General features: G+C 54.4%; 8 protein-coding genes across 8 annotated transcripts; 3 read left to right on the top strand and 5 right to left on the bottom strand.

The window, feature by feature from the left end:
- Positions 1-578: 578 nt before the first annotated feature.
- Positions 579-898, top strand: K489DRAFT_378242 (uncharacterized protein; the record flags this gene model as incomplete). The annotated part of the gene is made up of 1 exon (XM_033604364.1): positions 579-898. The coding sequence occupies one exon, from the start codon at positions 579-581 to the stop codon at positions 825-827; it is 249 nt and encodes an 82-aa protein (XP_033462748.1). The 3' UTR covers positions 828-898.
- Positions 610-1,386, top strand: K489DRAFT_378241 (NEDD8-conjugating enzyme UBC12). The gene is made up of 2 exons (XM_033604363.1): positions 610-684; positions 795-1,386. The coding sequence occupies exon 2, from the start codon at positions 824-826 to the stop codon at positions 1,235-1,237; it is 414 nt and encodes a 137-aa protein (XP_033462747.1). The 5' UTR covers positions 610-684; positions 795-823; the 3' UTR covers positions 1,238-1,386.
- Positions 1,387-1,935: 549 nt separating this feature from the next.
- Positions 1,936-3,348, bottom strand: K489DRAFT_393392 (MOSC-domain-containing protein; the record flags this gene model as incomplete). The annotated part of the gene is made up of 2 exons (XM_033606774.1): positions 1,936-3,096; positions 3,127-3,348. The coding sequence occupies 2 exons, from the start codon at positions 3,346-3,348 to the stop codon at positions 1,936-1,938; spliced, it is 1,383 nt and encodes a 460-aa protein (XP_033462746.1).
- Positions 3,349-3,715: 367 nt separating this feature from the next.
- Positions 3,716-4,066, bottom strand: K489DRAFT_408328 (uncharacterized protein; the record flags this gene model as incomplete). Its single annotated transcript, XM_033607467.1, has 1 exon — positions 3,716-4,066. The coding sequence occupies one exon, from the start codon at positions 4,064-4,066 to the stop codon at positions 3,716-3,718; it is 351 nt and encodes a 116-aa protein (XP_033462745.1).
- A 1,014-nt stretch (positions 4,067-5,080) lies between these two features.
- Positions 5,081-6,920, top strand: K489DRAFT_165488 (GroES-like protein). Its single transcript, XM_033599335.1, has 3 exons — positions 5,081-6,229; positions 6,312-6,450; positions 6,561-6,920. The coding sequence occupies exons 1-3, from the start codon at positions 5,305-5,307 to the stop codon at positions 6,838-6,840; spliced, it is 1,344 nt and encodes a 447-aa protein (XP_033462744.1). The 5' UTR covers positions 5,081-5,304; the 3' UTR covers positions 6,841-6,920.
- On the bottom strand, positions 6,673-8,542 carry K489DRAFT_378238 (NAD(P)-binding protein). The gene has a single exon (XM_033604362.1). It carries the CDS (start codon positions 8,123-8,125, stop codon positions 7,001-7,003), a length of 1,125 nt encoding a protein of 374 aa, XP_033462743.1. The 5' UTR covers positions 8,126-8,542; the 3' UTR covers positions 6,673-7,000.
- Positions 8,543-9,240: 698 nt separating this feature from the next.
- On the bottom strand, positions 9,241-12,246 carry K489DRAFT_378236 (uncharacterized protein). Its single transcript, XM_033604361.1, has 6 exons — positions 11,798-12,246; positions 11,669-11,704; positions 11,404-11,496; positions 10,431-10,935; positions 9,918-10,339; positions 9,241-9,812 (listed from the first exon to the last, which is right to left on the bottom strand). The coding sequence occupies exons 1-6, from the start codon at positions 11,798-11,800 to the stop codon at positions 9,717-9,719; spliced, it is 1,155 nt and encodes a 384-aa protein (XP_033462742.1). The 5' UTR covers positions 11,801-12,246; the 3' UTR covers positions 9,241-9,716.
- Positions 12,247-12,962: 716 nt separating this feature from the next.
- K489DRAFT_165325 (uncharacterized protein) lies at positions 12,963-13,831 on the bottom strand. The gene has a single exon (XM_033599334.1). It carries the CDS (start codon positions 13,580-13,582, stop codon positions 13,025-13,027), a length of 558 nt encoding a protein of 185 aa, XP_033462741.1. The 5' UTR covers positions 13,583-13,831; the 3' UTR covers positions 12,963-13,024.
- Between the last annotated feature and the right edge of the window lie 278 nt (positions 13,832-14,109).

Raw genomic sequence — 14,109 nt, 5'->3', positions numbered from 1 at the left:
GTGATCGCGTCGGGAGTTTTAAGGAGAAGCAATACGCAATTGGCGTTTCTGGACTACTTTGATAGGATGAAACAAATTTGACTCTTTTTCTCCTTGGTCCATGTTACGATCTCCGTATTACACTTCTCGATTCATTGTGTCTGTAGATCACTTCCGTTATACACTGGTTTCACATTGTCATCATAAGGCTAAAACAATCGACGTTTGTATCGTTGATTGTGGATGAATGTCAACCTTTGATGCGTGGTGGCTGCCTGCATTGCGGCGGCGCTGGCCCTGTACGGGGGAAGTGGGGGGCCATCTATCGCCGCTATCGCGGTGACGATCACTGGGGTGGTTCCTGGAGGGCTTCTTCGCTCGTGTGACGATCGCTTTGCGCCTTGCGCTCCTACATTTCTATACCTTTCCACTGACAACTTGATCACCAATACCTCACTCTACCACTTCTGGATCGTGACCTGTCTATATTTGTCACCAGCATCCTACTGCCGTCTGACCGTCTTAATACGGACTCTGCTTGCTTTTGGTTATCACCTACGAGTGGATCGTCCACGCCACACACCACCACCACCGTCACGATGTTGAAGATATGGAGCATGAAGCAGGAGCAGCAGAAGAATGAGGCGGCAGCGGGCCAAAGCAAAAAGAAGAAAGTCACAGCCGCACAACTGCGCGTACAAAAAGGCGAGTTTTGTTTCCTCTCCCACTCCGCGTCGGAAATCGCAAGATACAAACTCCCGTCATCCCATCACAGGAAGAACCTCACAACTGACCCCTCAATCCTCGCGATTCAGATCTCTCCGAGCTCTCCCTGGGGAGCACCATGACCACCGACTTCCCCAACCCCGACGACATCCTCAACTTCCGGCTGACCCTCACACCGGACGAAGGCCTGTACAAGTCCGGGACTTTCCTCTTCACGTTTGCGATCCCGGCCAATTTCCCGCACGAGCCGCCGAAGGTCAAATGCACGCAGAAGATCTACCACCCGAACATCGACCTCGAGGGGAACGTCTGCCTGAACATCCTCCGCGAAGACTGGAAGCCCGTGCTCAACCTGAACGCCGTGATCGTCGGGCTCCAGTTCCTGTTCCTGGAGCCCAATGCGAGCGATCCGCTGAACAAGGAGGCGGCGAACGACCTCATGAGCGATCGGGAGCGGTTCAAGAGGAATGTCCGGGCCGCGATGCAGGGCGGTTCGGTGAACCGGGAGACTTTTGAGAAGGTTGTTCAGTGAGATCGTGGAGGGAAATGATGAGGGAGGGAATAGGCAACGAGTCCGAGGTGGGATACCTGAGGTATAGGCGGGCTTTTCGGACAAGAGGAGGCATCATATACATGTGTGGTTTCGTCCTGCCGAGGAGGTGGAAAACATGATGTGACGAGGATGGTAGGATGGTAGGATGAAATGGCTTAGCCTTCAACGAAGGCTCCCCCCCTTAACATTCACCATGACCGCGAGGGTAGAGAGGATCCGCAGTCACTCGTGATTAAGCCTCAAGCTGGACAACAAGGTGAAGGCACGCAATTGGAACGCCACCATTCGGACATGCAGAGTTCCAAGCGTGTCTGGATGATGTGAAGGGTTGCGTCACAGTAGACCTACCACTGAAAGGTCTTCGACAGACAGTGAACAACGATCATTCGTCCTAGGATAGACGTGCATGCGCGCACCACACACGATTCTGCTATAGTTTTACCGATCTGCGAAAGGGGTATCTATTCGTAATTGCAACTGCTCCATATGTGATCCACATTCTTGCTTCGATTCTGTGAGCTCCCCGTTACGGCGTTGAAAGTATAATCCTTTATTTGAATTCTCTCTTCTCATACAGTAGTCGAAAACAGGGGGAAGAAAAGAAAGAAGCGCTCCCATTTTGAGTTTGGGGGGCTTTTTCTCCGCAAAGGAACGAAAAGGGCAAGTTCGAAAACCGATCAAAGATCCGCAAAAGCCCTCACGTTATACAAATGCCGCCCCGTCGTCTCCAGCACCTCCAACTTCGCCCCGACCTGGACAACGCCCTCATTGCGCGGGATGCACAGCATTCCAAAACACGGCTTGTACTTGGCCGCGCCGCCCTCATCCACGCGTCGGAATCCCATCAGCGTGCCCCAGGGCTCCTTCGGATGTTTGTCCGCCGTGTCGGGGTCGACGTTGGGGACCTGGCAGCGGGCGCAGCGGGCGACGACGTCGAGGTCGATCTTGTAGAGCGCCTCGACGTCCCGCAGCACGGTGGAGATGCGGATGCGTTTCCAGGTGTCTTCCTCCCAGGGCGCGGCGGGGTCCCCGCGGACCACGATGTTGGGCCGGAAGCGCTCGATGGTGAAGGCGTCGGGGCCCTTGCGGCCGAGACGCTTGTTCAGGTCGGCGATGGAGGCCGCCGAGGCGATGGTCAGGCTCATCACGTCGGCGAAGTGGTGTGGCACCGAGGAGCCGTAGAGTTCAGGTCTGCCGTTGACGCTGCAGGGTCGGGCCGAGGGGCCCTTGTAGACGAGAAGGACGGGCTTGGAGAAGAATTTGGAGAAGAGGGCGTTGATGGTCTCGGGGTAGTCCCAGACTTCGGTGGGTTCTTCCCAGATTGTGGCGGTGCCGAGGGCGGTGTTTTTCTCGAGCCAGGGGCGGGTGGGGTAGGCCGGGATGGTGACGGTGTCTTCTTTGGAGCCGTGGACGGAGATTCGGAGGAGTTCGGATTGGGGCGTGTTGGGCGCGGCCTTTGGGTCCGGAACGAGTGATGTGTTGATCAGGGTCATGTTGGGATCGCTCCGGATGGTGAGGAAGTTGCGGGTCTTCGCGTCGATGAACATCCAGTTGCGGTCGAGCGTCAGGCCGGACTTGCGGAGTCTGGTGGAGTTCACTTGGAAGCCGCGGCAGGACTTGATCGGGTAGACGTATAGTGCGACAACCTCCGTCGGAGGAGGAATCGGCGGGGCATCTTCGTGCTCGACGGGCAGGGAGGCAGGGCCGCCAGCGGCGAGGTTTTTCCGGGGATCATGGATCTGCTTGGGGGTCCATTTGAGGTAGATGGTGAGTGAGAGCAGGCCGATGAGTGCTGCAAAGATGATCTGCCCGGTCAATGTGATTTTGAGCGAACCGGGCTCGATGGCGAGAATGTCGTCGACGACGACTCGAGCTTGACCGGCATATTGTTCGATTGTGCTGCGGTGGTGGAGTGGGATCGACTCCCAGAGCTTGTGACTTTCGGCGTTCACTTTCTCGCTGACGTCTTGGAAATGCTGAGGCGCATTGGCGATGAGCTTCTGGCCTTCTACAGCGGCCTTTTCAGAGTATTCACGGAAGAGTCCCAAGGCTGTGTCGAGATGCTCCTGGAGCTGCTGCTGGAGGGCCATAATCTGCACGAGCAGCTTGCGTTGATAAGTTGTCGTGGAGGAATTCGAGAGAGAGAGACGTGGAATTATCACCTTAAAATCCGACCTTACAAACATTTAAATTGGTCAATGTCCCAAAGCGGACATCTGCGCCGTTGGTCTGGAACAATTTCTAGACCGCAAGTGACACGGCCTCCCGTAGTCTCACAATGCGACAGACGAGACTCTCGCCACGAGAGCCAACGATCAATACATTTTGAACGCAAATTGTCTCTCTATAATTAAATAGAATCGAAGTGCCGTGGACATCTCCAACACTGTAAGACGATCGGCCAAGAACCGATTCAAGTAACGCCATCATAATCGTGATCGTGGGACAAACGTCGCTTCACGCCTCCGTCCTCTCTTCCTCCTGCTTCCTGAGTGCCTCTAGCCGTACTTGATTCCGCTTGCCCACGATCCTCAGCGTATTCTGCTTCTCGATCGCGGCCATCTTGTCCCAATTGGCGATACGGCTAATCGTGCCGTCTTTGTTGACGACCATGGGACCTAGTGCATCCAGGGAGACGCTTTCGCCGGTGCTGACATCGAGCTTGATCGGGCCATCGGCGCTTGGAGGTTCGGGCAGACCGAGAGGAAGTTTGTCTGGCTGTGATGAGTCTTGCGCTTGTTGCTTTTCATCCGAAGATTGAGAAGTAGCGGCGGCTGCTGCTGGTGCTGATGATGATGTGGAGGACATTCTGATGCTTGCACACGAAACGGAGGCCTGTTCAATCGCGTCTCTTATTCGGCTTGATGGAGCTTTGAATAGCTCTCTCTTGTTGGTGATTGATGGGATGCGCGTCGGAATGGAAGATGTTCGCAGCGTGTTGAATGGTGCAAGGCGCAGGATTTGCATCATCACCAATGCGACAAGGAGACCAGATAGAGCCCAGAGCAAGATAGTTCGTGGATTATACATGTGTTGTGATCAAGTGAATCCAGCATACATGGTTTCAGGAGAGATTGATGATGGAAGACTCTAGCAATCTCTCGTCGTGGCACTGGTGATGTTCCCGCCCACTTCAAACAGCGAAGGCGTCCCGCGATGATCTATTCACTCACATAGAAATACTACATCATCACTCCTTATTTCGTTCCGTGAAGAGCATGAATGTTACAGTACAGTCCGATAAGTTATCCTTCATTCGAGAACGAGCAGTATGGTGCTGTAATCGGCCATACGGATGAGCGGAATGGAGGGCGGTGATCGGCGGCACATGTCTCACCCATTTGCGCGCGTTCCCTTCTTGACGCGAAAATCAATAAATGATGCAAATGTCCAAAACACCTTAATGTCCAACATTACTTCAAGATATTCTTTGGAGACTACATATACTTTGAATCGTTCTCATTCGACACGTCTTGCGGCAGTACGATGGAGCTGTCTGATTACCATTTCTCGGCACCACTCCATGTTCACGATGCTCGTCCATCTGAACCTCTCTCGACTCGCAGCCGGACGAGATCTATGGCCGGGATGGAAGTAGTTTTGACGACTTCCCAATCAAGCACAAGAATCGCGAGAGCAGCATCATGAGAACTCCATGCGAAGACCATTCCTGGAATTACCACTCACCAACCTTCATGTATACGATTATCAAATACATTGACCTTGAGCCATCCATTGATATCCCGCCGGACAATTCTTGCCTCATCATGACGTGGGAGCTGTCATCAGAAAGCTGCCTTCCGACCCCGAAAATGGAAGGAACAGAGGACGATGATGCGCGCGCGACACCATTCCTTGTGCATCATGATGCCAAACAGCGCCGTTGGGATACGACATCGAGACGTATGATAGGCAGGTAGGTGAGTAAATAGGTAAATAGGTAGTCGTATCTCATAACACATTCCACTTGCTCCAACCTTACATTCACTCTCTCCCTCTCAATCACCAGATTCATCGAGACAAGAAAATCAATCTCAACTCCCAACATGGCACTCTCCCAAGTCGCCGCGAAAGTCGAGCAATTCCTCGGACACAACGACAACGCCACCACGGCACAAGACATCACTAATCCAGCTCGCGATCGCAGCAAATATGGCCACCCGACAGAAACGATGAAAGCACTCGCCTGGATGGGCAAGAACAAAGTCGAAGTCATCGAAGTACCCAAACCCATCATCGTCGAAGACGACGACGTGATTCTCAAAATCACCGGCAGCACCGTATGCGGGAGCGATCTACACCTGCTCCACGGCACCATCGTCGAGCTCGAGAAGGGTGATATCCTCGGCCACGAGTTCTGCGGCATCGTCGATGACATGGGTCCCGGGGTCAAGGGTCTTTCCAAGGGCCAACGCGTCGTCGCCAGCTTCCAAATCGCGTGTGGGGCATGCCGGTACTGCGACAAGAAGCTCTCCTCACAATGCGAGCGGACCAACTCGAACAAAATCGAAAAGGGCATGTACGGTGGCAACACGGCGGGAATGTTCGGATACTCTCACTTCACGGGTGGATTCGCAGGTGGTCAGAGCGAGTACACGCGTGTCCCGTACGGCTCCGTCAACCTCCTGCCCATCCCAGATGACGTTCCGGATGAGAAGGCCCTGTACCTCTCGGACGTTATCGCCACCAGCTGGAACTGTGTTGTTGATACGGGTTGCAAAGAAGGCGATGTCGTCGCTGTGTGGGGAGCGGGCCCGATCGGACAAATGGCGGCGGAATTCGCGTTCCTCAACGGTGCCAGCCGAGTCATTGTAATCGATTCGAACTGGCGCCTGGACTATGTGAAGAGCAAAATCCCCAAAGTCGAGACGCTCGACTTCTCGCAGCTCAAGGGCACCAAGGCCGTAGTTTGGAAGCTCAAGGAGATGACTGATGGGATGGGCCCAGATGTTGCGTTGGAGTGCGTTGCAGGTGCGTTCGGGACGGAGATGACATTACATGAATCATCAGCATCAGCACCAAATCCGCTAACCGTGACAATTCTTCCACACAGGTGAATATCCCAAAGGCTGGGCCCACACCATCGAAATGGCTACCGGCCTCGAAACCGACACGAGCGAGATCCTCAACGAAATGATCGAAAGCGTCAAGAACTTCGGCCGCGTGGGCATCACCGGCGTCTACGTCGGCTAGTATGTCCCTCCTCCTCCTCCTCCTCTTCTTCTTCTACTTCCTCTTTCCAAAACCCCATAAAAGTTTCCTCACAAACCCGACAGACTCTGACATATTCCCTTACCGACAGCACGAACCACTTCAACATCGGCTCCCTCATGGAACGCGGCATCCGCTTCATCGGCAACGGCCAAGCCCCCGTCCACTACTACTGGGAAGACCTTCTCCAGAAGATTCAAGAGGGCGGAATCGACCCGTTGAAAATGGTCACTCATCGGGTCCGCGTGGAGGATCTCGCCAAGGTGTATGAGCAATTCGAGAGGAAGGCCGACGGTATGCAGAAGGTCTATGTCGAGACGAGGTTCTCGGCGCCGAGGTGTGAGGGGTGTCCCGAGTTGACGGTCTATTGATGATGAGAGAAGCTTCTTTAGTAAAAAAAACACCGGAAAATCGACCGATGAACATGAATCGATGATAATTTAACCTTTCCCTCTATTGATTAAAGCGATGATGACTCGCACTGTGCTCTCTCTCTCTCTCTCCACATCAGGGTCCCCGAATGCCCATCGCTCACTTCTCCTTCACCGTCTCCACGCTGATCCTCCACAACTCCTCCGCCCCCGCCTCATCGTACGCCCACGCGGCATAGCCCGGCGTCATGCCCTCCGCGCCCGGCGGCGCCGCCCCGGACTCCCCGACGTCCTCCAGGTATCTCCCGCCGTTCCGGGGGTCGTCGAAATGCTCCGCCACCGCCGCCCACACGCTCGTCGCCGCGCCCTGCGGGATGCTCTTCAGCTCGTCGAGGTACCCGGAGTCTTTGAGCAAGGCGGCGTCCTCCACATCGTCAAGATGCCGGCCCAGCTCGGTCTTGATGCCGCCGGGGTGCACGGAGAAGCCGGTGAGCAGGGGTTTCCCGCCGGTGCCGTGGCGGCGGTGAATGGCCGAGGCCATCCAGATGTTGGCGGTCTTGGACTGGCCGTAGGAGGCCCATTTGTGGTAGTCCGAGTTCGTCTCCTTGCCGTCGCTAGCCTTGGTGGAGTTGGCGGTGAAGTTCCAGTCCGGCAGACGCACGCTGCCCATGCGGTGGCCCATGGAGGAGAGGTTCACGACGCGCGAGAGCTGTCCGGAAGACTCGGCGCCGGACAGCAGGGCGCCCTCCAGCAGCGTGTACAGCTGGAAGTGGCCGAAGTGGTTCGTGCCGATCTGCTGCTCGAGGCCGTCCTTCGTGCGGGTCAGCGGGCAGGCCATCACGCCGGCGTTGTTGATCAGGACGTGGAGAGTGGAGTTGCTGCGCTGGAGGAATTCGGCGGCCGCCGACCGGATTTGTGGGAGCGAGTCGAGGTGCAGTTCGAGCTTCTCCGGGACGGGAGGCGTGTAGGTGCCGCTGGCATCGTTGTCGCTCTTCTTGTGGGAGGAGACGATGTCGTCGATCACGGCTTGGAGCTTCTTGAGGTCGCGCGCGCCGAGGTAGAGCGTGGCGCCGGCGGAGTAGAGTGCTCGGGCGGTCTCGACGCCGATCCCGGACGAGGCGCCGGTGATGAGGATCACTCGGCCTTTCAGCCCTGTGGATGTCGTCGGTGGAGGGAAACGGTCGAGGATGACCTGTTCAGCGGTGGGACGGGCATCACCGGGTCCTTTGATGGTCTTGTGAAGGGCAGCGTATGGCTGGTAGGGAGTCGTCGGTGCGATAGCCATTGTCGTGGGAGAGGACGGGCGATTGGTGATGTGCGATGTGTCGGTGGATGTTTTGTCTTTCACGTGGTGATCTGTTGATCCCCGTTCGAGGGTCTTGTGATTGAGATGGGAATGTTGTTGGAAGCGAATCTCATCTTGCCGGGGATCAGCTCCATCTTTATATCTTTGATCCGTCGTACAAATGACGTTCCAAGCACGCGTTGCTCAACATCAACGATGGACAAGAATGTTCGAGGCTCATGCAGGTCCCTCACCACGAGCATGTCGTCTCCGCGTTAAATCCGTCCATGACATCTGCTCTGCATATCGCGCTATTCCACATCCGCTGTACGAATCCTTCCGTTGCAGCCAATCCATGAACTGCGTCATGTTTCTTTCCATGCATCTGCCTACCTTAAATGCGTGGTTAGACCTGACATCCGGACGAATGACTGACCGGACGAATGAATCCTCATCAATTTCGGACCAACGTCCTCACTTTCGTGGTGAGAAGACCGCCCAAACCTCATCTCCGCCCCCACAAATGCTTATTATTTCCGACATCGATCAAGACTATTTCGCGTCTTTCGCTTTATCACCACCAACAGTAATCGTTGGCAGATGACGCCGTCCCATCACTGCGCCGCATTCCTTTGCGATTCAGACCTTAAGGCTCGCTCCGGATATGACGTCCTCGAAAGAAAGGGCGACAAAGAATCGGATGGCCCAAAAAGAAAACCACATCGTCCGCATCTCATCGTTCGAGAGTGAAGAAGTATCGGCGAGGAAACAACAATAGGAGCGTATGAAGAATAATAATAACAATAACAATAATGATAATCATGAGCAGCCTGGCAACCAGCCCGCCCGAATCATCACAGTCATTCCCCGCAGAAGCAGAGATGATAAAAATCCGGGATCTTCGGATCCATTTCAACATCGTGTAGTAGATACACTGCCTGCTGACTACCTAGGGACTGATGTTCTCTGTCGCTACCCGGCGCAGAAAGGCGACTTCGTTTGAAAGGAAGTCATCTCTCACTCTCCGCCGCGAGCGTGAGAGTGAGAGATGACCAGGTGAAGTATGTCATTCACGAAAGAGATGTCACGGAACGACGATCCAACAGTGGAAAATTGTTCGATTCTGAGGTGGGGTAAAAATGGGTTCATTCTCATTTCATTGTCGTGCTAAATCGCATCAAAGGTTTTCTAATCCTAAGCCTTCAATCATCATGCTTGTCCAAAAAGCAGATACGGAAATGCCGCCAACGCGAACGAGATGACACTCGTAGCTGCCACGTCGTCGGAAAATTTGCGGGCGGCAAGGTTCTCTGGCGGTCATGGGTCATCGATATCCTTGCGACCGACTGGTCTTCCTATCCTAGAGGCCACGGACACAGCGAGGTTGTCGGGAGAGATCGAAATGAATCGTCTGAACCGACTACCAACGCTTGTGCACGTGGCTCTGTCTCTTCCTGTCAACACCTTCCCATGCCATCACCTAGTCCCTTGACTCTTGTTTTTGTGTGTATGTGTGATTCGGTTTTTGTTTTCATTGGTTGGTCATAGCGATCTATCGTTCTCAGGGACGGATTGTGTCGTGAGAGGTAATCTATGGGAGGGAGGTGGTGACCTTGGTGTCGAGCTCGTTGACCTCGGTGTTGGCGATCTTGGCAAAGACGTCATGGCCCTCGACTTTACCGCAGAGCTGTGGAGAGATGACACGTCAGTGAGAGTTCCCGCAACATTGCATGTTGAAGGGGTGATAGGCAAGTCATGTTGAGTGTGCAGAAGGTGATGCATGAGCACTTACCGTCTCGACGATCATGCCGGTGATCTGGTATGGGTCAGCGTTGGAGGCCGGGCGACGGTCCTCGAAGTAACCCTTGCCCTCCTCGGCGCAAGCGCGGTTGACACGGACAGAGGCACCACGGTTGGCGATACCCCAGGTGAACTTGTCGTAGGAGGCGGTCTCGTGGGCACCGGTCATACGGGCCTCGTTACCCTCGCCGTAAACCTTCATGTGCTCCTTGTGGCGGGCCTCGAGCTTGGTCATGGCCTCCTCGATGTGCTTCATGCCGCCGTCCTCACGCATCGCCTTGGTGCTAACGTTGCTGTGAAGACCGGCACCGTTCCAGTCACCAGGGATGGGCTTGGGTGCGAAGGTGATCTTGACACCGAACTCCTCGGCGACGCGGTGGAGGAGGAAACGAGACATCCACAGTTGGTCGGCGACTATATTGAGAGATTGTCAGTGATCGAGGCAAGAAAGAAAAGCGTCACTTGCAGTGAAAGGCGCTTCGATAGATCGTGATGGAGGACTCACGATCAATGCCGGTGCAGGGACCGACTTGGTACTCCCACTGAGCGGGCATGACCTCGGCGTTGGTACCAGAGATGGCAATTTCGGCGTACAAGCAGGCCTTGTAGTGAGCCTCGACAATGTCACGGCAGAAGACCTTTCCGGCACCGTTACCGCAGTAGTAGGGGCCCTGAGGAGCCGGGAAACCACCACGAGGCCAGCCGTATGGCCATCCGTCGACATCGAGGAGGGTGTATTCCTGCTCGAGACCGAACCAGAACTCGTGGCTGGCGTTCTTCTCCATCAGGACGGCGGCATCGTGGCGGAAGTTGAAGGCGTTGGGGGTACCGTCGGACATCCAGGTCTCACAGAGGACGAGGATGTTGTCACCAAGGCGGAAAGGGTCCGGGTAGAAAGCGCATGGGCGAAGGTAGACATCTGAGTTGTCACCAGGCGCTTGGCCAGTGGAGGAACCGTCGAAGTTCCATTCTGGAAGCTCCTTGACTGAGTCGGGGTATTTGGGGAGAGTCTGTTGTGAGGTTTCTCGTCAGCGGAGCTCTCACGTGTCGAATTGGCAATATCAATTAATGATTGTATTGAGAGCCGCAACCATCCAGCCGACGATCGGGGAAAACGCGGGGTGGGAAACGCGTGACGAGCGGGCAAAGTCCGACTCTCTCCCAAGGCGCGTTTGCTGGGCAATGACGGTGGAACACGTAATAATGTGCAGAGTCATAGATAAGCAGGCCCGAAGCTGCGCCGAGGTGTATGATTGCGATTGGACGAGTGACAGCGAGTGTAACGTATTGGAAAGTCGTGTCTCGCTCGTGAGCCTTGCGCCGATTACCGCCAATAGCCGAATCCTATCTGTGGCTGTGCGAAACCCGTTTGTTTGCCGCTTGTCGAGTGAGAGGCAGTGGTAACAAGATATGGACAACCATGGGATTGCTGACGACTGCGGCAATCATATCGGAGGGCAGAAGGGAAAATGACCTACTCTTGACTTGGAGCGAGTGCCACCGGTGGAGTCAATCCAGACGTACTCCGCAATGATCTTGCCTTTTTGCGGGAGCGAAAGGTATTTTTGAAGCTATGAGGATGAGTCAGATTGAAATTCGCGAGGTTTTGTCAGTACATCCACTCTCTCGGAGCAGCTGAACAGGCACGCCAGAGAGACGATGTAGAACAGCAGCAACTCCACGCAGGAGAGCACTTCGAGAGGGAGAGAGAGAGATAAGAGGTTTGTGGGAGAGAATACTTACGTTGGCGGTGTTTGAGATGTAAGGGCTTACGGTAGCCTGTGATCGCAAGAAGATCGCCTGTCAGTCTCGATTCGTTTGACCGCGGAACACGGCCATTGGAAAGGTTGAGGAGTATCGTCGCGTGCGCACCATTTTGAAGAATGAAATTCTGGGGGGTTGTGAGGGAGATTTGGCGGGGTGGAGGAATTTCCAATGGCGGGAATGTTCAGACGGAGATGTCTAAAGAGGTTCAACAAGGAAGCACAGCGCTGCGATCGCACGAATCTGACAGCAACGAGGAGGAATTGCGAACAATAATGTTTGAGAGGAAGTGGAGAAGGGGGAAAAGGAAGATCGAGAGCAAGTGGGAAGAGGGACGAGAGATATAAAGATCGAGCACCACCACCACGACGACCGGCGGCGGTAAGGTTGGGGAAGAGGGTTCACCAAAAAGGCGGGCACACGCCGAGGGAATAGGAAACGTGAGTGTGTGTGTAGTAGTGTGTAGTGTGTGAGAGAGTCCTTTTTTCGATTGTTATTACTTATCGTTTATTACTTATCGCCCGTACGGCCCTCTCACACGCACCCTCACACTCTCTGGCTCTCTCTGTTGTGGGAGGGCACTCTTACGGGAGAGAGTGAGTGAGTGAGTGAGAGGCTGCCTCTTGTCACCTCCGACGGCCGGCCGACCAACGAGGAAACGAATAATCACACCCCCGAAGCTAGGAAGAATAAAATACCTAGCTAAACCCATGCAAGCCCCAGAAATGATCATAAACATACATACGGAGCACCCCCGTTGTCATCCAGGTACATCCTGTACATTTCCCAGGTAGTGGTCCTTTCCCGTTTCCCTCTACATACCTAGGGAGGTAGATAGCAGGTCTCCCGTCCCGTTCCTTCTCCCCACCGTCATTATCGATTACTGAAATGCCTACGAGGAGTGAAAGGCAACACATCTGCCTCTGGAGCAGTATTGCTCGTATTTTTTTGAGAGAATTCACATCTCGATTCTCCCCTTCCACTACCTCAGGACGGTGCACTGTCGTAGCCCTGGAGTGTGTAGGGAAATCAGTCCAGAGAGCAGCACTAGATAAAATGTGGTTTCGAAATGCGGGTGTGTTCGTGTGAGTCCGCCGGGGCTCGGCTGTTGCCCTCGTGTGATGGGTGGGTGGGCGCGCGTGCAAGTGTGAAGGTGTGGCTTGTATCGTAGCAATCAGTAGTGGCTTGTGTGTGGGTGTGGGTGTGTGTCTTGTGTCGAATGACTCTAAAAATTGCCCATTTCACGTATTACCTACACGATACTACACCGCTGAGACTTCCAACCAGACTAGACCAGACCAGAACAGGCGGTGATTCACACTCGGGTGGTCCTGTTCACGAGAGCACACTAGACGCCTCAAACATTCCCAGGTTGTTATCGGAGCTGTGAGCCTGGGTCTGGAAGTGGTAAATTTGGCGCGCGGATCTATACATATCGACAGCTCCGTGCGACTGCAGCTGCACTTTCACATCGCATGTACGGTTACGTCGGCGATCCAACATGCGTCGGATCTTCAACCGCAACACAATTGATATTTCCGTCCAGAAGCGCTTTCGATTGATGTTGAAAATGCTCTCGCGTACCTTCGCGGGCAGTCCTCCGAGGAGAACAGATATTCCAACCATGGGGGCCGCGAATGGTGGCTGAAATCTCGTCTCGAGAGGTCTGTTCCCACGCTCACGGACTCCAATTCGCATCGCGGAAAAAGTCGCAGAACCCCACGAGATCCCATCAAGGAGATGTGATGGAGAGGATCCTCTGGCGAGAACGTTCGCAGGAAGAGGTAGGCTTGTACTGCATCGATAAGTCGCGCAAATGAGGCGCAAGTTCAGCCTCAGCCTTATCCTTTCATCGAGCGGGATCAGAACCAACATCGGATCTCCCTTCAGCATCACATCGCGGGCGAAGCATCAAAGAGGGAAGAGGCTCTACAGGATCCTCCAACGGCCGCGCCCTGCATCGAACCCACCCTGGCTGTCGCGTGCGCCAGAACGACGAGGGAACTGTGAGGGAGGGCGGACATATCATCAAGCGTCAGTGCTCGTCATCAGTCTTCGCCGCGTCACTCTTATCACACGTGGTGGGTGGCACAGGCGGTACGGTTCGATACTTCCTTATCTATTGCTTGTGACGTCCCGAACGCCTGTTTCCATTTCCTCCCCCCGCCGCAATCCTTCGGTGTCAAAGGGCATCGCTTCGAATTATTGCGGGTTTGATGGGAATTCGTTCCAGACGCTCAGGTTGATGGGAGGCGACGTGAGCACGTGGTGAAAGGGCAGGGCAGTCATACTTTCTTTCTTTCTTTCTTTTTTTTGCTTCTGTGTTGATCTTGATTGTGATGGATCTTTGAAGAGTGCGTTGATAAGGGAGCTTTGTCCTCTTTGGGCAGGCTACGTCAACAGGCTTTGTGAGGGAGTCG

The sequence above is a fragment of the Dissoconium aciculare genome (assembly GCF_010015565.1).
Source record: "Dissoconium aciculare CBS 342.82 unplaced genomic scaffold K489scaffold_3, whole genome shotgun sequence".
In the NCBI taxonomy this organism is placed as follows: Eukaryota; Fungi; Ascomycota; class Dothideomycetes; order Mycosphaerellales; family Dissoconiaceae; genus Dissoconium; species Dissoconium aciculare.
The sequence above is the reverse complement of the archived record's forward strand: the minus strand, read 5'-3'. Positions and strand labels throughout refer to the sequence as shown.